General features: G+C 41.3%; 1 protein-coding gene across 5 annotated transcripts in view; it reads left to right on the top strand.

The window, feature by feature from the left end:
• Positions 1 to 21,474, top strand: part of RAD54B (RAD54 homolog B) — a 119,631-nt gene that overhangs the window by 52,271 nt on the left and 45,886 nt on the right. For all 5 annotated transcript variants that reach the window (XM_030553488.1, XM_030553486.1, XM_030553485.1 and 2 more), the window contains exons 4-5: positions 13,500 to 13,700; positions 19,134 to 19,421. In XM_030553488.1, the coding sequence (XP_030409348.1) occupies positions 13,500 to 13,700; positions 19,134 to 19,421 (489 nt within the window). The remainder of the gene's footprint in view (positions 1 to 13,499; positions 13,701 to 19,133; positions 19,422 to 21,474) is intronic.

Below are 21,474 nucleotides of genomic sequence, written 5' to 3'. Positions count from 1 at the left end.
CAAGAGGTTCAGCAGATGGTGCAGGATCTCATATTTGAGGGAACCTTGTTGTTCTCAGACCAGATGGACACCAAGCTGGACAGCCTCAAGGATTCCAGGGCCATGCCGTGGTCTTAAGACCTTTCTAAACTGTTGACCTCCAGGAAGCACTTCAGACCACAAGAACCACCCAGGTTCTTGGGGCCACCCAGACATGAGCCAGAGAAGAGAAGAGGAAAAGGTTATAGGCGCCACCAGCCAGCCATCCTCTACTACCACTCAGCAGGGCACTAGCTGGCGCCTGAGCAGAAATAGACAGGCGTTTTGAAGACATGCTCGGGGAAGACTTACCGGTCTCCCTGCTGGATCCATTCCTCATTTTATTTTTAAACCACCTTTTGACATACCTCTCTGCTTGGTCGTCAATTACATTGAACCACTGGGTACTTATACCATAGCATAGGGGTACACCCTTCTCTGTGTGTCTATCCATCTACTGTACCCCCCTTCCCTGTCTCTCTTCAGGGACCCTTCTCATGAGCAAGTTCTTGTCCAGGAGATATCAGCCCTCCTGCAGGCAGGGCTGCGAAGGTAGTTCCTCAAGAACTGAGAGGGAAGGGATTTTACTCCTGTTACTTCTTGATTCCCAAGGTGAAAGGGGACCTCTGGCCTATCCTAGACCTGCATCACCTCAACAAGTATCTCAAGAAACTGAGGTTCTACATGGTCTCCCTGGCCTCCATTATTCATAGAATCATAGAATAGAATCATAGACTATCAGGTTTGGAAGAGATCTCAGAAGGTCATCTAGTCCAACCCCCTGCTCAAATCAGGACCAATCCCCAACTAAATCATCCAAATCCAAATAATCATTATTCCCTCCCTGGATCCAGTAGATTGGCACTCTGTCCTCAATTTAAAGGATGTGTACTTCCACATCTCAATCTTCCGCAGTGGGCCACAGTCACTACCAGTTTATGGTGCTTCCATTTGGCATGTTGGTGGCTCTGTAAGTTTTCACAAAGTAAACGATGGTAGTCACAGCCTACCCCAGCCCTTGAGGCATAGATTTACCCATACCTTGATAATTGGTTGATATGAGGCCGCTCATGAGCTCAAGTTCAGCACAGCATCAGTGCAGTGTGAGCCACCTGCTGGGTGCTGGGCCTCTTAATAAAGGATCACAAGTCGATGTTGGTCCTGGTGCAGAAAATAGAATTCATAGGAGCAGTGCTCGATGCCTCTCAAGCCTGGACGTTTCTCCCGGAGACTAGATATCGAGCTATGGTTGACCTAATCACCCCAGGCATTGGGCAGCCCATTGACGACCGCTTGTGTCTGTCTACTGCTGTTGGGACACATGGCAGCATGTACCTATGTGGTACAGTACGCATGGCTACATCTCAGACTGCTTCAGATGTGGCTTGCCTCAGTTTACTCCATGAACAGGCACCATTTGGACTCGGTCCTTATCATCCCACTGCCAGTGCTGGCATCCCTGATGTGGTGGTTGGGCCTGGCCTCAGTTATGTCTGGAGCACCCTTCGCATCCGCATGGTGCACAATAACAATGGCGTCCGACACATCGGATCTAGGGTAATGGCCTCACCTTGATGATTTCAGGAACCAGGGTCTCTAGTAGCAGAATAGGCTATCCCTACACATAAATGTAAAGGAGCTCAGGACAATACACTTGGCTTGCAAAGTATTCCTTGCCCAACCCACCAGTCATCAAAGAGGGAGGCTCCAGGCCAAGGTCCTCTGCCAGGAAACTCTCGGGTTATGGGATTGCTGCGTGAAATATTCCATTCACCTGGAGGCATCTCATCTCCCTGGGCAGTGGAATGTATTGGTGGATCACCTCAGGATGCCTTTTTCCTCTCACCATGAGTGGTCTCTCCACCTGAGGTGGGGAACTACCCAGGTGGACATATTCGCCCTCACACAGAACACAAAATGTCCTCGCTTTTGCATGAGGCATAGTCAAGACAAAGATTCCCTGTGCAATGTCTTTCTACAGTCATGGTCAGACGGCCTGCTGCATGCCATCCCTCCAATACCCCAAGTTCACACAGTTCTTCTGTAGTTTAAGGGGGACAAGACAAAGGTTATCATTATTACATCAGCATGGCCTCATCAGTCTTGGTTTGGCATGCTTCTAGATCTTGCAGTCAAAGCCCCATTGACACTCCTGCCCAGACCTGACTTGATTTCACTGGATCATGGGCGACTGCTCCATCCGAACCTCGCCTGCCTGAATCCAGAGGAGAGAGCTTGGTTGGAGCAAGTCCAACAGGTTTTGCTAGACAGCAGAAAGCCCTCTGCTAGAGCCACCTTCCTGGCCAAGTGTAATTGCTTCATATGCTGGGCAGCCGAGAGGAGCCTTTGCCCCACTCATGCGTCCTTGCAGTCCATCCTAGACTAGTATCTCCTTCACCTGAAGCACCACGGTCTGTCAGGGTCATCAGTCGAGGTCCACTTAACAGCCATCTCGGTGTTCCATTCTCCAATCCAAGGCAGATCGGTCTTCGCCCATGAGATGAAAAGCAGGTTCATCAGGGGTCTGGAAAGTGTCTACCTGCAAGTTTGTGACCCACTTCCTCTTTGGGGTCTGATCCAGGCTCACAAGGCCTCCCTTCAAGCCCCTGGCATCTTGCTCCCTGCTGCTCTTCTTGCGGAAGGTTGCTTTCCTGGTGGCAATTGCTTTGGCCAGAAGGAGTTTGGAACTTCAGGCTTTGACCTCAGAACCCCCTATATGTTTTCTTCAAAGATAGGGTTCAGCTACATCCTCACCCAGCATTTCTATGGAAGGTAGTGTCACAGTTTCATAGTAACCAAGACCTTTTTCTGCCCATCTTCTTTCTGAAACCACACAGGTCAGAGGAGGAAAGGCGTCTGCATTTTCTGAACATTAGAAGGGCCCTAGCCTTTCATATTGACAAGACAAAACCCTTCTGCAAATCCATGCAACTTTTTGTTGCTGTTGAAGATAGAATGAAAGGCCTCCTGGTGTCATTCCAGGGGGGACTCGTCCTGGATAACAGCCTGCATCCAGGCTTGCTGCGAACAGGCGAAGGTCCCACCTCCAGCCTCTTGAAAGCTCATTCTACAAGAGCGCAAGCATCTTCAGCTGCATTCCTTATGCAGATACTGTCCAGGGTATCTGCAGGGCTGTGACATGGTCATCAGTTTGTACCTTCGCATCCCACTATGTCATCATCCAACAGGCCAGAGATGATGCCAGTTTTGGGAGAGCCGTGTTGCAGTCAGTACACCCATGAACTCCTAGCCCACCTCCAGAGGCACTGCTTGTGAGTCACTGTTCCATGATCCTTTCTCCTACCCTGCTGTCAGAGGTGATGGCAAGAAGGAACTGGGAGGATGTGGGGGGTAGCGCCCCTTATACCAGCACATGAGTGCGGGGCTCCAGGGGGCACTAGAGCCAGTCCTATGGATACCAGTGGGGGGAAAATCTCTGGCAATGGTGCACATAACGCATGCACAAACCTGACATGGACTGGACATGAGCAACTCATCTCGAAGAACAACAGATACGAAATGCATCTGTAACTGCCTCCCACCTTCTCGGTGCTCAGAACAGCTTGGTGGATTGCTTGAGCAGATCTTTCAATTGTGATCCCTGCTGTATCTCAGGCTGCGTATCATGAGATTCGTTTTTCAAACCAAGTGTATCCTTCACATAGACCTCTTTGCAACTTGTCTTAACAAAGTGCCAGGTGTTTTGTTCCAGGACAGGTCTCAGGGATTTCTGACAGATGCTTTCCTATAATCTTGGAAGGACAAGCTGCTGCATGCCTATTTTCCCATTTCCACTTCTTCCCAAGTGTTGCTCAAACTCCAGCATGATCATTCTTGTATGATCCTCATAGCACTGTCATGGCTCTGCCAGCATTGGTTCTTCAGTCTGCTGAGCCTATCCCCCAGGGCTCCTTTGAGACTGCCTTCAGAACCTGACCTGATCTCCAAGGACCACAGTCATCCCTACATCTCCACCCCGCTGCTCTCCATCTGGTGGCCTGGATGCTCCATGGTTAGCTTCTCATGAGGTGGAGTGTTTGGAGAATGTGCAAAATATCTTCCCAAATTGTAGGCAGCCATCTACTAGATACACGTACCAGCTGAAGTGGAAATTATTCTCCTTATGGTCAAAGCAAAGCAGAAGGGAGTTTGTCCTTGCACCTCTATCCAACATTTTTGGATTACTTGTCCTACTTGAAACAACAAGGCTTATCCCTTAGTTCCATCAGGGTACCTGGCAGGTATCTTCACTTTCCACCTTCCAATTACGGGCCACTCAGTATTTTCTAATCTTCTGTCACTTAAATTCTTAAAGGTTATATCTCCGTGTCTGAATCCCGTCCTCCCTAGGACTTAAATCTGATGCTAACAAGGTTGGTGGGTCTGCCTTTTGAACTGATGGCTACCTACTCTTTACTTCATCATCTGTCTATGAAAGCACTGTTTTTGGTAACTATTATCTCCTTGAGAAGGGTAGTGGAGTTATGAGCATTGGTAGCTGACCCTCAGTTTGCAGTTTTTTATAAGGACAAAATTTACTTATGCCTACATTCGAAATTCCAGACTAAAGTAATATCAGCGTTCCACTTCAATCAAGCCATATACTTATCAACTTTCTTTCTTAAGCTCCATTATTATAAGGATGAGGAGAGACTATACTTTGGATGTTAGGAGGTGTTGGCTTTTTACTTGGACAGATCTGGGCTTTTAGATTGTCATCCCAGCTTTTCTTGTCAGTTGCAGACAGGATGAAAGGCTTTCCAGTCTTGATGCAGAGGATTTCCTCATTGATTTCATCTTGCATACATCTGTGCTAACATTGCTGATGTATCTCCTGCAAGCAGAATGGTAGCACACTCTAAAAGATCTCAAGCAACTTCCACATTTTTCTTTTGGATCAAGTTCCTACAACAGACCCAAGCTGCAACTTTGTCATCAGTACAGACCTTTACAACTCATTATGCTTTATCTCAGTATTCCAGAGATGATGCCAAGTTTGGACAAGTACTCCTTCAGTCACTGTTCAGGTAGATTCTGGAACCTGTCTCCAGATTTTGCTGCTTGTGAGTCACCTGAAGTGAAATGAACATGTGCAATTACTCAAAGAAAAGAATGGTTTCTAATGTGTTCTGTAACTGTGGTGTTCTTTGAGATGTGTAGCATATGTCCATTCCGAGACTCCCTCTCTTCTCTCCTCCATATCAGACTCTAGCCAGTATGAAGGAACTGGGGGATGGTCGGGTTGGCATTGCCCTTTATTCCATCATGCAGTAGCACAAGGCAGCAGCAGCAGCAGCAGCAAAGATATGGCCCCCATGACAGGTACTGCTAAGGGAAAATCTCTGACTCTAGTGCAGAGGGTGTGCACGCACTTGAATGGACATATGTAATGCATCTGTAACTGTTCTTTGGGAACAGATTAGTAACCATTTTTTCCTGAGTGTCACCATTCCTTTGCTGTTAGAAAATATCTGTGAAACCCACTGGCAAAGTGTCTTATCCCCTGTTAATGCTGATCTACAGAGGATGGCAACCAGCTATGGCCATCAGTTACTCCATTAGCTGAAGTTACAGAGATCTGTGCCTCTGTTTTGCATCTGTAAAATGGGGATAATAATAGCCCTTCATCTCACAGGGGTGTTGTGAAAATAAATTAAGTGATACTTGTGAAGCACTGAAATATTGTACAATGAGCGCCATAGAAAAGCCAGTGAAGGAAATTAATAAATCTTTCATCAGATAAGAATTTGAATAATGTGAAATAAATAAGGCATGGGGCTCCACACTGAATAATGAGGAGAAAACAAGATATTCAGTAGCTGAGCATTAAGTGAACATGATCCATCCTGTGCATTAAGTCAAGGGACCTGTGGAAAAAATAATATGCGATCATGTAATTAAAGATTATATCATAATGCATATGCACAAGAGGACTCAATTAAGGTTGCACAAGCAACCTTAATTCTGGCATTTCCCAATGTTTGAATGCTTGATCTTGCAACATTAACAGTAAAATTCTTTTTACAGATGATGTGCATGTGCACGTGCGTAAAATAAATAAGTTGATTAAGTTGACCACCTGGCAAGATAGTATTAAAGTCCTCCAGGGCCTTGCAGTACTCTGCAGCCTGCAAATATTTTCATCTGGATTGTACTTTCCTGCTTCAAACTATGGTCCAGTCCACAAAACTACTAAGACAGAGAACTCCATGGGGAAGATAGGGGAATTAAAAAGTTATGGTTTGGGCAGTCCTCTTATGTTGGGTACAACTGTCAGTGAATTGGGTTGCTTACTATTTGAATTCATTTTAGTAAAATCTTTGTCTGCATTTGCAGACGTACTAGTATTCAGCACAGTCTTTGATGATAAAATGTGTCCCTGACACCAATGTTTTTATGATAAATTACTGTACTGCTTAGATCAATATAGCTTTTAAAGAAGGCTGTTTGTAAATCCATTTCTAAGATGCAAAAATGAGTACTGTACTAAAAATAATTTTAGCAAAAGTCCAGAAATTATTTTAAGTATCTGTTTTAACTTATTTTGTTGTTGTAATCCTTAAAATGCAAACAAACCCTGTAAAAAGTATATAACAGGTCTTTGGGTGGCATATTTAAAACTGCTTTATGCTGTAAAGAGACAAATGAGATAGCCCTTAATACTATTGAAAAAATAAATAAAAAGGCAACTAGGTAAGTAGGACTAAAGCCACCTGTGGAATAAATGTCAGTGGAAGAATTTACATTCATGTAAAAGGTAGTAGAGGGATTTGATTCCTTGGAAATTGCACTGGAAACCTGACTCTGTTGGTTGAAAGCTGCTACACCTTCATCTGTGTATGCCTCCATATATTAGGGGTCAGTTCAGCTCCAAAAATGGGCAGGACTGATACAAAATAAATGTCCAATGGAGCTTGAGTCTGTGTTTTCCTGCAGAAGTTCATGTTTGTGAATTTGCATTGAAGCCCCTGTAATTTAAAACTGCTTCCATTTTCCTACGGTCTAGACAAGCAAGGACAGCACAATAACCACTATTTACCCTCCATAGGAATGAATTTCCCGCCTCTGGCACAGTGCGCTTTCCAGGTACAAGTTACAACTTATTCACCAGCTTTGTTGAGTTTTGGCCCTAAACATAATTTTTCTGCTTGAACTACTGAATGGATTACATTTATGTAAATCATATGTATGTAACTTGATTTGGAAATATTACTCCTTCCCCTCTAGTAATGTCATCAGCCAATCTGTAAGTAATCATTCCTTCATAACACATGAAAATGCTAAAGAAGTGCCTTCTTCCAGGGTAATCTCAGGAATATTCAACAGGCATGTTTAAATTATTTAGATAGCCTAGGAATAGTTTGTGTTTCCTACCCACTGCAGAGGATAAAATATGTTTTGTTAATAAATGCTCTTTAAAATACAGAATAGAAACATTAATGGACCATTGTTGGTTCTCTGAGTCAATATTATTCAAGCCAATCGAAGGTTATCACTGGCAAAATAAAATAAAATAAAATAAATAAATAATTCCAAACAAGTAAGTAAATCAGGTTTTCCTCAGATATGAGTTAAAATAGATGTTAAAAACAAGTATGCATAATCTTAATAAACCTCTATTTGCCAACTTACTCTTTGCTTCACTTCTGTTAGATTTCTGGAAACTATGAAGGCTTGTCTTTTTGTAAATCACAAATAGTCCTGCTATTTAATAGTTTTTTGGGGGGGAACTCCCCGCAAAAAAATAAGATCCCTGCAAAAAGTTGCAATAAATAGCACATCTTCAGAGAATGCAAAGTAGTATATTTGTAATGTGGCATATGAGGATTTAGTGCATGCCTCCCATTAACATTTAATGTGAATTACATGACGAAATCCCTATGAAATGCTTTGAAAAATGACCCCTTTGACTGTGGTACAATTCACTTGTGATTATTAAATATAACTATTTTGTCTTACTACCAATGTATGTAGTGATTAAGTTTATTGGGTGTTCCGCTATTTTAATAAGTAGGAAAAAAATGAACAGAAATCAAATAATTCTAAATACGCATTTTACAATAACATACAAAATACCGTACATGGCCATTCAAGTGTATATTACTTTCTGAAGTCTTGCCTGCTTTTAATTTGTCACTGAACATTGGGTTTTTTTTATTTACATAAAGATGTTAGAATTGATTTCAGTGTGTTCTAACATCTTAGAAAACGTTACAAACAGTCGACTTGGATGGCATTTGAATGAATTCAACATTTTACTTAGGTAATCTGGTCTAGTGCACCATCTGATGCCTGCCAGCATTCCAGAATTGTCAATGATGTTGCTGTTGCCTTTGATGATGGGACATGCATAACTATTTCTGTGGATTTATCAGAAGCTTTCAACTTAGTTCATTAATTTTTTACTGTGAATGGTGGTCAGTTGGTTTTCCTAGACAGTAGAGAGGTTTAAGAACATTTTTTCCACTTAGAAGCTATGTTTTGGAAGTCTTCTCTACCTATCATCCCTCCATTAAAGCAGTATCCTTAAGAGCTAAATATTTTGCTAAGAGGTGAGTTGACAATGCAATCATTTCACAACTTCTATAGTTAAGGCCATCACCACTTTCCTATTATGATACACATATGCATGCACACACAAAACTGCATTAAAAGAACATTATTAAGATGGCAAAGTCAAGCACTCAAGCATTAGGAAATATCAGAATTAAGGTTGCCTGTGTAACCTTAATTTTGCCCTGTGGTGTATAAGCATTGTAAAACAGTCTTTAATTACAGATCACATACTATTTTTTCCATAGAACTCCTGCTTCAGTCAGTGCACAGGCTAGATGGTGATCATGTAACAAGCAGCTATACAATATTTTATTTTTTCCTTATTCATAGGAAATGAATAAAATTCCAGAATTGTAGAACTGGAAGAAACCTTGAGAAGTCTTCTAGTCCAGTCCCCTGCACTCAAGACAGGACTAATTATTATTTTAGTATTATCATCCCTGACAAGTCTTTGTCTAACTTCTTACTAAAAATCTCCAACGATTGAGATTTTTCAATGTCCGATTGTTCAATGTGTGGCCCTGTGTCTTATTTGTTACACATTTTCGGTACTGGCCTGCAGACAGAACTATTAATTTCCTCATAGTTTTTTTTTATGGCACTCATCACTAGACTGAGTTCTTCACAAATATTAATGTGTTTATTTCCACTATACCATTGTGAGATTCATAGATTATAAGGCAAATCATCTTGTCTGATTGCCTGTATAACACAGACCACATGACTGCCTTGAATTAATTCCTGTTTGAACTAAAGCATGTTTTTTAGAAAAACTAGCAATCTTGATTAAAAATATCCAGTGCTGGAGAAGCCCCCCCCAGGCCTTGGTAACTTGCGTGAATGGTCACTGTTAAAAATGTGTGCTTTATTTCTAGCCTGAATTTAGAATTAAGGTAACACTCTCTTTCCATCATAATGTTGGGTTTAGGTATTCCTGGATCTCAGATCAGCATGTGATTTTAAATATAATATGTACACATTCCAGAATACCTAGCTACAGTGCAAAGAGCTGTTCTCTGAATTTATGTACTATTTTTCATTCTATTCTACTATTCTGATTGCTAGTATGAAATTGAACTAAAATAAAACTTCTGTTGATCCTCAGAAGACATAAAGAGCCACAGTCTCTGCTGAGCATATGTTCTAAGAATGTATACGGGAATGGATTTAATTTCAGATGCTCATATACAAAGGTGGCATTTCATTGTAGAGATGGATCAGAATCCAAGCCGTAGGTCCAAATTCAGTTGTATGCTGTGATGTTAAAATATTCTGAACTACATTTTGGCTTCATCTGTTCTTTTTTATTATCATGTGTGGCAGAATTAGAAGCAGATTTCTTATTCTTTTGAACAGCAATACTTGCATTTAAACAATGCTTTATCAGAAGATTTCAAAGCACTTTACAGAGGGTAGATATCTTTATGTACATTTTACAGATGAAGGAAACTAAAGCATAGAGGAGTCAAATGACTTGAGTAAGATCAAACTGTGTGTGTTGGCAAAGCCAGGATCCTGACCTAGTCTTGTACTGTCCACTGGAGCATGCTGCATTCCTTATAGGAGTTTCACATTTAAGCTGCTGTACAGTGCTGCAGATTAATTTGGGAATGCATATTTTATTTAAATTTTGCATTCTTTCAGATTTCCTTTTACTTTTCTGTGCAGATTTAATCAGTGTCTACCTCTAAACCTGTTCTGCAGAAACTGGTTACACTAATTTGCCACTGCAGCATTTATTTTCTTTTTCCTCCCACATCCCCATTTTCTGTAAATCATCAACTCCATCACATTACAGGAATTCATTCTCACATGGAGCAAGCATTTGCTGAAATCTTGAAACTTAAGGGCTTACTGTCTCACCTATTGTAAATACCCACTTTTATGGTCTCTGCATTTTAGCCTTTGGACCATAACACTTCAGCTATATTCTCTCACTTCAGGAAGAAGGAACACATCACCTGCAACAGCTTCTTAGTGATCATGAAGAGTTTAGTTTGATAAAGTGGGCTTTTTGTTTTTTGAGAGAGAAATGAGTGTACACAGATGATTCCCTGTCTCTTTTCGTTTATAGTATGCACATATTTCTGTTAGTCTGTGTGCAGGATAATAACCAGAAGCAACAACAGAGCTTACAATGTACAAGTGTAGCTTCATTTCTAGGACGTCAGCAAAAGCAACTGTATTTGGATGCCTTCAGCTAGCAGTAATTTCACTGTCCAAACTGCTGCTCTGTATTCTGCTACCAAACACTGCCCTTAGCAGCTGTATGGAGTGCGTCAACCTTACACCAAATGATTTAACCATTGAGCTAGGTAAGGGGTCGGCAACCTACTGCACATGTGCCAAAGGTGGCACGCGAGCTGATTTTTGATAGCATGCGAGGCGGGTCGCTGCTCTGGGGTTCCCGCTGCTGGCGCCTTGCCAGCCGGGATCCCGCCACCGGTCCCACTCAGTGCCCACTGCTGGCCTGGGGGAAGGAACCCCAGACTGGCAGCGGGCAGAGACCCTGGCTGGCAGGAGCCAGTGGCCAAAACCGCAGGGCGGACTGAGCCACCGTGACTACTTCTGGCCACTGATAGGTCTCTGGTACATTTTGCAAAAGTGCAAGGATTTATTCATGTGTCTTAGTCAAATTACCACGCTCCACCTACATTAAATTCTCCCTGTATTTTCAGATGAAAAGAGGAGGGTTTTTTCTGGCTTTGGGGTTATTCTGTTTTTGCTTCTAGTCATTGTGTAGCATTGCTGTGTACTCTTAAATAGCTGATTTGTTGCACCTTCCAAGTGGAAGTATTTCTGCGGTGGATCCACGTGTATATATTAAGCATGCGGCTTCACCCGTGGAGTCCCATTTACTTCAAAAAAAAAAAAAAAAAAAAAGGAGTACTTGTGGCACCTTAGAGACTAACAAATTTATTTCATGTATGTATTTATACGTACAGAGAACACGAAAAGGTGGAAGTAACCATGTCAACTGTAAGAGGCCAATCAATTGAGATGAGCTATCATCAGCAGGAGAAGAAAAACCTTTGAAGACCAAAGAGAGACCGCTGAACTTGAATTAATATGCAAATTAGATACAATTAACTTAGGTTTAAACAGAGACTGGGAATGGTTGGGTATTTGAGTGTTGGTAATTGAGTATTTCCCCATGTTAAGTTCTCCTCACACCTTCTATGGGTCACTTTGATTATCACTTCAAAGGTTTTTCTTCTCCTGCTGATGATAGCTCATCTCAATTGATTGGCCTCTTACAGTTGACATGGTTACTTCCACCTTTTCATGTTCTCTGTATGTATAAATACCTTCTTTCTGTGTGTTCCATTCTATGCACCCGAAGAAGTGAGCTGTAGCCCACGAAAGCTTATGCTGAAATAAATTTGTTAGTCTCTAAGGTGCCACAAGTACTCCTTTCTTTTTGCGGATACAGACTAACACGGCTGCTACTCTGAAACCTGCCATTTACTTCAGGGACTCTGTGCGCACATACACACAGCTCCACAGGAGTGGTTCCCTCTACAGGACTGGAGCTGAAATTTGTAAAGTCCTGTGGCATGAAAATCTCTATCAATAAATAAAATATCTTGCATTTGTATCGTTTTATTAACAATAAAGTTAACATTCATCTGATACTTTACTTTAATTTTTAGGCAGTTCATATAATCATGTTTTGCATTTTTTTTAAACAATTACCATTAGAAGTGATGTTCAGGTTATTTGATTTCCCTTTTTCACTAGTCATTATTATAGGTGGAATTTTATATTTGCTGCTTCTGATCTAAGTATAAACACCTAAAAAGAGTTAGTTTTTTGTGTGAGCAGTCTTTTAGTGTCAAATCTGTGTAGTACTGAATCCAGATGAAGTCAAAGGAGCAAGCTGATTAAGCCTTGACCAGCATGCAATGGTATTTAATGAAATTCATCTGATTTTCACTTTGATGTTGTGCACATGTGCTGTACTAAAAAGGAATGTTTCAGATTTTCCTTCAAATAATTCTGCAGACTTGCACTACTATTACTTAACTCATGCCAGACTGGTAACTCATGGAAGGCATGTGATCTTTGTCTTTATTCAATAGTATAGACAACTGTTGCTTGCAGTATTGAGAATCCTTAAAGTTATTAACCTAATTGTATTTGGCTAATATTTGCATTGATTATAGATATAAGTAGCTGCAATGCTGCCAAATGTATGACTATTTATAGATAGAAACATTTGGTTTACTGCAATCTCAAGTCATGCTGCTGTTTTTCAGGATTTTAGGATAGCGGATGGTTTTTAATATATTACAAAGAAAATGGGTGAAATATTCTTTCAACTGGAAATGTAAAACAGTTTTATTTTCTAACTGTTTTCAGGTTTTTTTATGCTACAGTAATAGTTATTCTGAATGCATTCTTTTGGCTTTAGTTGTGGATCTATTCACTTGCCTCCCTTCTGCATTGAATTCTAAGTTCCCATCTTTACTTTCAAGGCATTGCTCATCTCCTCCTCATCTGAGTCCATACTCTCATTTCCTTCTTCTCATCACTTTGTTGTTTCAAAAACTTACTTTTTATCCCTTACCCACTGTCTCCTCCTTCCATTCCATACCAGGAACTACCTCTTTTTCATGGACTAAATAACTTCCCTTCTACTTGAAAATCTTTCCTTAAAGCATATATTTTCCACACAGTATTTCATAAAATTAGTGCTCCTTTGAGCTTGCATCCCTATCCATTGTTTTAAGCCTGAATTATGATGTCTCTGTCTCAATTGGATTGTAAGTTACTCAGAACAGGAACCATGCCGACTTATGTTTGTATAGTAGGAAATGCACAGACTGCACTTGATTGATGATAGTGTTGGGTTTTTTTTTTTAAATAATTTTCTACTTCAACAGAGATCTTTTGATATTCTTAGTTATCTTCCTGCTTTTTAGACCCAGTGCATGTACCAACACCAGAAATAGCAAGACACAAGAAAGAGGAAGACGAACCTGACTGCCTTGCAAAATACTTCAGTGTTGTGTGGTGTAAAGCTTCAAAGAAAAAACACAAGAAGTGGGAAGGTGATGCTGTTCTTATTGCAAAAGGAAAGTCTGTGATACTGAAAGATATGGAAGGCAAAGACATTGGAAGAGGTATTATAGATTTACATATCGTTGTTGCTTAAACATTGGCCTTAAAATAATGTGTGTGTTGAATGGGAGCAAAAAACTCCAAGGGGAGCAGTGGGGACAAAAAACCTAACTGGCTTCAAGACTGAGCTTGATAAGTTTATGGAAGGGATGGTAAGATGAGACAGCCTACAATGGTATGTAGCTGATTTGTGACTGCTAGCAGCAAATAACTTCAACGGCCATTGATGGGAACTAAATGGGAAGGGCTCTGAGTTACTACAGAGAATTCCTGCACTTAGGATGGAAGAATCCCATGCATTGCTACAGATTAGGGTCCGAGTGGCTAGGGAGCAGTTCTGCAGAAAAGGTTCTAGGGGTTACAGTGGATGAGAAGCTGTATATGAGTCAACAGTGTGCCCTTGTTGCCAAGAAGGCTAAGAGCATTTTGGGCTGTGTAAGTAGGAGCAGTGCCAGCAGATCGAGGGACATGATCATTCCCCTCTATTCAGCGTTAGTGAGGCCTCATCTGGAGTACTGCGTCCAGTTTTGGATCCCACACTACAAGAAGGTTGTGGAAAAATTGGAAAGAATCTAGCGGAGGGCAACAAAAATGATTAGGGGGGTGGAGCACGTGACTTACGAGAAGAGGCTGAGGGGACTGAGCGTATTTAGTCTGTGGAAGAGAAGAATGAGGGGGATTTGATAGCTGCTTTCAACTACCTGAGAGGGGGTTCCAAAGAGGATGGATCTAGACTGTTCTCAGTGATAGCAGATGACAGAACAAGGAGTACTGGTCTCAAGTTGCAGTGGGGGAGGTTTAGGTTGGATATTAGGAAAAACTTTTTTACTAGGAGGGTGGTAAAGCACTGGAATGGGTTACCTAGGGAGGTGATGGAATCTCCATCCTTAGAGATTTTTAAGGTCAGGCTTAACAAAGCGCTTGTTAGGATGATTTAGTTGGGGATTAGTCCTGCTTTGAGCAGGGGGTTGGACTAGATGACCTCTTGAGGTCCCTTCCAACTCTGATATTCTATCATTCTGTGATTCTTTCTAAGGTATTTGGCTGGTGGGTCTTGCTCACGTGCTTAAGGTCTTACTCATTGCCATTGTTGGGGTTGGAAAGGAATTTTCAGCTAAGTGAAATTGGCAGAGACCTTGGGGGTTTTTTTTGCCTTCCTCTGCAGAATGTGGCATGGGTCACTTGCAAGTTTAACTAGTGTAAATGGCAGATTCTCTGTAACTTGAAGTCTTTAAATAATGATTTGAGGACATCCGTAATTCAGCCAGAGGTTGGGGTCTATTACAGCAGTTGGATGGGTGAGGTTCTGTGGCCTGCAGTGTGCAAGAGATCAGATTAGATGATCATGATGGTCCGTTCTAATCTTAGTCTATGAATGAAGTGAAATGAAGCTGTTAATAAAATGTGTAAATTAGCGATGACCAAACTGTGGTCTGTGGACCACTAGTCAGAATGGGAGAAAAATAATTATTACACAAAAACCCAGGACAAATAGAAATGTTTTTGGGGCAACTAAAAGAATCACGTTTCGTGCCCACCAAGCAAAAAGTACAGGGAAAAATGGGGCAGACTGAGTTATATCAGGGGCAAAATCATTGTGCTGCCAATCCAGGAGAGGGGCTAGAAAAGAAGGGCCGAGCAGATCAGTAGAGCTGCCAAAAGGGAGGAGCTGGGCCTTGTTGACATCAGCCACACAAATAATGCCCCGGGGAAGTGGGTTTGCATCAGGGACAAATTCATAGCTGAGCAGGCAGACCTAAGGCTGAACCTCCATTTGAATGTGTTACTTGTTAATGTTCTGATCAGAGGTCTGGTGACTGGGAGAGATTGGAGCTGCGTTTTTTCAGCTACGGAGAAGTAACTGGTTTCAGAATAGCAGCCGTGTTAGTCTGTATCTGGAAAAAGAACAGGAGTACTTGTGGCACCTTGGAGACTTACAAATTTATTTGAGCACAAGCTTTCGTGGGCTACAACGCACTTCATATGCATCCGATGAAGTGGACCAATGAAAGCTGATGCTCAAATAAATTTGTTAGTCTCTAAGGTGCCACAAGTACTCCTGTTCTTTTATTAGTGAAGTAACTATAAATATTGCCTTTTCCCGAAACGCAAGCCAGAGTTGATCGTGCTGCAATTTTTAGTCTTGCAATCATAGTAGCAGCTACTGTATGATATATTTTGATTAAGAGGAAAAAATAAGGCTTGTAAGCTATAGGTTGCAGTTAATTAAAAAACTTTGCCTGAAAGACAAGCAACAATTTAAGTTGTCAGCAAAACCAACATAGATTATTTAGTAAGAAACTACAGTTTTATTGTGTGTTGCTGCAAAACACACTTGTATTTGAATTTAAGACAGAGATGGCCCTGTAATAATTTGTTACAATCCTAGCATTGCAAACTTTGCCTCTGCCAGGCACTTTTAATTGACAAATAATCCATGATTTTACAAATTTAATGTAATTTGTATCAAAACTATATATGCACTGACTTGCTTGAATTAAAAAAATAAGAGTGAGCGAGAGAATAAGAAATGTCTGGAATGCATCAACCTGTTAAGTTTTTTTAAAAAATCACATTAGCTTCATTTAACAGAGGGTGATACTGATGGTCCTGATCTAGGTAAGTGTGAAGTACATGGCGCTTTCTAGAATTAATAGAAAGCTAAATATGGATATTTTTATGTTGGAAAGAGTAAACATTTCTAGTCTTTAAAAACAAAGCTTCAGAAAAATCAAATCTCTGTGCTTGAAGCAGCCATTGACACTGATACCAATTTCACCAGCCCCCACAACCACTTCAGTTTACTTGAGAGAATATCACAGTTTGAAAATTGGAATAGCCGCGTGTGAAGATGATGGAAGGGGGAGACGTGCATCAGGGCCCTAATTGTACCCTGAGTGATCACTACTTCCCACCACCCAACACAGATGTAATGAGGTTGGAGTAGTGTCTCCATAAGAGAAACTAAAACAACTAATTATTCCTCAAAGAAGGTTTTTAATGATTTACGGCTATAAAGGCAACACAGACAGAATAAGAAGAGAAAAATTAAAGAGCATCACGGAATTAGGATTAATATAAATGGCAGGTTATACTGAAGACAGGCACAAATGCAGGCAAAGCTATCATTACTAATTAATCAGTTAACCCTACATGCACTGTACCAGTCTCCAGCAAACAAATTATATGCAATAATGACACAGATTAACTAAATTTCTTTAATTTTAAACTACCTATAAGTATCTACTATTAGTTTTAAACAACTTATGAACTACTGACTTCTATTATAAAACTAAGTGGCAAATTATAGTGAAGACAGGCACAACGACATGCAAAGCTATTGTCACTTATCAACTACTAGCTTTACCCGCGCTGTAACCGTTCCCAACAAGGCACAAGAACCTATACAGCTGTTATACATTGGTTAACTATTTACTACTACTATTCCTAAGCAATTTACTACTACTAGTAACCAACTTACTTTTACTTCTAAACAATGCACTAGTATAATTAAACTATAGTATCGATACAGACTTAAGACTAACCAGCTCGAGCACAACCAGACTTCTTTACTCCAAAACCTTACCCTGCATTTGTCCGAGAATAGGTTACCCTTCAGTCAACCATTTTCTGTATTGGCCAGGCACAGATAGTCGGTGAAGCACAAGTCCTTTTGATTCAGGGTGTGTGTGTGAGCCCGATCAAAGAGAGATCTCTTTTAGGTCAACACACATGTACATACACACAGACCTGCACCTTTGCAGCTCTTTATACATTATTTGTTGGTTGTGTTCCAAAGCAGGTCAACCAGTTAAGGTGGACAAATGTCTTAGTATGGTATTTTGCAGTTGTTTTGATCTCATGAACTGTGCACCTGTGCCCAGCTCATCTTTTCTTTATGCGGCCGGTTGTCCTAATGGTGGTCAATTTGCTAGACTCAAAAATATTTGAGTCAGCCTGAAGAAGTACCCCACTGTAACACGACCTGATATAACGTGGGTTTGCATATAGCACGGTAGCAGCCGGGCTCTGGCGGCACTTTAAAGGGTCCGGGGCTCCGATTGCTGTGGTGAGCCCCGGCCCTTTAAATCACCACTGGAGCCCTGTTGCTGCTACCCCGGGACTGCGGCAGCGGGGCTCAACTGGCGATTTAAAGGGCCCGGGTTCCCCACGGCGGCCAGAGACTGGAGCTCTTTAAATCACCACCAGAGCCCTGCTGTTGCTACCCTGGGGCTGCAGGAGCGGGGCTCACCGGCAATTTAAAGGGCCCAGGCTCCGGCTGCTGCGGGGAGGCCCGGGCCCTTTAAATCAGTGCTGGAGCCCTATTGCTGCTACCCTGGGCCTGTGGCAGTGGGGTCTGCTGGTGATTTAAAGGGCCTGGGGCTCCCCACGGCCGGAGCTATAACAGCGTCTCTCCTACAGTGTGGTAGGGATTTTTGACTCTCCACGACCGCGTTATATAGGGGTAGAGGTGTATCTGATTGCAGTGCATAGTAACCACAAGTCCTCATCTAATTTCACAGAGCTTCCTTTTTGCTTAATCTTAGTCTATAAAGCTTCCTAGCTAGATTTTGCTTATGCTTGCAGGATTTTATTGCACTCACTCTTTGCAGCTCCCAGAAGTTTGTGGCCTAACACTGCTTGACAAGGCTTATGCTTGCAAAGAGGCCTATAGTTAGGCTTAACATTGATAATGCTTATACAATACTTATTAAATTAATCACACCATGCTTTCTTGTCAGATAATCAAACTGAGTTCTTAGATTCCTATGGAGGAGTGATCGGATATTTTCCCCACTTATTACTAGTAGTACACAGAGCACTTGCTTATTGTCACAGAGAGGTGTCTGGTCAGGCGATGCAGGCTCCCCCCATATCCATCTGCTAACTTGCATTAAAAGGCAGCTAAACTATATTGTTTTTATCTTTTTCCGTATAAGCCATTGCCATGATTGCCACAGGCATATTATGAGATTGCAAATGGGACAGGAAGATGGTTCTTTTGATCATGAGTGGGAGGGGAGAAGAGGAGTGGTCAATGAGACAGTCCCTTTCTTGAGATGTGGTCCACTCCATGGAAATAGTTTAGGTACTTCAATATCTAAATGTATGCTTATATTCAGTTATAAGAGGATAATTCACAGCAGTTTTTAAAATATTTGGTACAACAATGTCCAGATTATGTTGCATTTGTTCTGTTTTTTTTCTTGGTATTGTGATCTACTTGAATCTGTTTTCACTTAAATGAAAAGCCTTGCTGCTACTTTGTTTTCTTAGTATGAAAGGTTATTCAAATTCATGTGCTTAATTATTAAAGGATTTGATGACATTTCTGATTTCACTTCCTGCAGTTGAATATTGATGTTAAGGCAGTAATACCCATTGTGTGGTCCTAATTAATTGTTAAACATAAGTAAATGAATTATTATTTTTAGGTACTGGATATAAATTTAAAGATCTTGAAAGTCTTGATGAAGGTCAGACGCTGATGATTGGAGGAAAAGAAATTGAAGTGATGGGTATAATTTCAGCAGAGGACTTTAGTAGTGGCAAATGTTTTCAGACTGGTGTTGGGATGTCCACCACAGTCCCAATTGCTTCTTCACAAAGTACCCTGAAACCATTCTGTAGCCCATTAAAAAATGTCTGCAAGCCAAGCACTAAAGAAAATCTACTTAAAGAGTCCCAGAACTACAAACCTCGCCATGATCCAAATGCATCAAGTAAGATTTAAAATTCTATTATTTATTTAACTATCCACTGTCCTTTTGTAAGAAAGCTCAATGCATAAACAAGGTTTTTATATTCCCTAGCCAAGTACTGAATGAAAATCTAGGGTATCCCAGTGAAAATCAAGTTTAACCAATAACATCACAGCATGATTCTGTTCTACAAGTGGCAGGTGTGCTGTAAACCATGAGGTTGGAGGCTGTGTCACTGACATTTGAGAAAGTATTAGTATCCTAAAACAGTCCATATACCCTAGAGTGTCTTATAGCACAGTTTTTTATAAATATTATTGATGATTATAAAAATTGTTTAAATCAGAATGGTTCCGAAAATAGACTAGCAAAGAAAAATGAATGTACTGAAAAGAGAAACTGACTAGTGCCAAACATGCTAGAAAAGTTCTAGTTTGCCACCAAGTTCAACGGAGTGTTGAGAGACTACACCAGCATGGTAGTTGCTGTGGACAATGAGCAGTGAAGAGGTTAAACAAAGTTAGAAGAATTGCTTTCAGGAGAGTCTGATTCCTCATAGCCACCAATGTGCAAACACAAGAGTAACTAAAAGTAACCAAGTTCAGTGAGACATCTACTGCAGGGAAAAAGTTCTGGAACACAATATTATAGTTACTTTGTGCTGTCATCCCATTAAATTCCATAAGTTTACGGAGGATCAGATCATGTGAGAGCTCCAGTGAACACCTGATAGTTGCAGGAAGTGGTGTTGAATATTTAGCAGGTCAATATCTTCCATCTGTCTTTAATAAGCCAGTGGTGCAGCCTGCTGTTTAGGGACAATATTCTGGAGAAGGCGCCATGTTTCAGATGAGAGAAAAACACCAGGTATATTAGTGTTATCAAACTAAATGATGCATAATTTTAATTTTTTTAAAATGCACCTAAACCACAGCTTAGCATTCACGCTGCAGTTTGTTAAACCTCATCCCATTTCTTTATTTGTATGTCATCTGAGATTATAAGGTCTTCAGGGCTGGCCCATGTCTTCCTACCTCTGTAAATTGCCTGCCCACTCTAGCCTTATACAAATAAATAATAATAAGATCCTCTTATTATCTTATGGCACTTTTTGTAAGGATAGACCAGTGTTCTGGTCTAATTCCGACTGTATGATGTTCTGTCTCCCTGAATTCCCTGCTGTGGTTTCAAGATGATATGAGATTACTGCCCTAAATTGCTGTGTAGTGCTATGTTCAACCACAGAGTTGGCTGCATTTTGTCTGTTTCTGCAGTGCTGTGTGAAAGACGTGGGTTTCTCTCCAATTTTTGTGATGGATTTGAGTGCCTCCTGCAAGCTGAGCCTCTCAACTCCCATGGAAGTTGAGAGCACTCAGAACCCCACAGGATGGGGACCTTTAATCTATAAATTAGCATGAGTAGGCTGTTATGTGTCTGTTCACTGTCTTGTGTTGCTCAATATTAACCCGTTCCAGTGCTAATAGACTCCAAAGTATTCTTACCATTCCTCTGTAGCTTTTGATTGGGAGCGGGGATGATGAAAATCGTGTGTGTGTGTGTGTGTATGTATGTGTATATGTATGTGTATATATAGAGAGAGAGTGACAGACCCAGGCCAGTGGGGTGTAGGAGTCTGCTAGAGGGCAAATATACTGGTCACTGGGTGAGTAGTTTTCTGTTCCCTGAGTGACCAGAGCAGGGTCTGCACTAGAGTAGTCAGGAATTTGCTAGAACCAATTAAGGCAGACAGGCTGATTAGAACACCTGCAGCCAATCAAGGCAGGCTAATCAGGGCACCTGGGTTTTAAAAGGAGCTCTCTCCAGTCAGATGGGGAGGAGCCAGAGGAGAGGAAGTACATGTGAGGAGCTGGGAGCAAGAGGTGCAAGGAGCTGAGAGTGAGAGGGTGTGCTGCTGGAGGACTAAGGAGTACAAGTGTTATCAGAGACCAGGAGGAAGGTCCTGTGATGAGGATAAAGAAGGTGTTTGGAGGAGGCCTTGGGGAAGTAGCCCAGGGAGGTGTAGCTGTCACACAGCTGTTACAAGAGGCACTATAGACAGCTGCAAATCCATAGG

The sequence above is a fragment of the Gopherus evgoodei genome, chromosome 2 (genome assembly GCF_007399415.2).
Source record: "Gopherus evgoodei ecotype Sinaloan lineage chromosome 2, rGopEvg1_v1.p, whole genome shotgun sequence".
Taxonomy (NCBI): Eukaryota; Metazoa; Chordata; order Testudines; family Testudinidae; genus Gopherus; species Gopherus evgoodei.
This window is presented reverse-complemented; position numbering and strand designations above follow the sequence as displayed.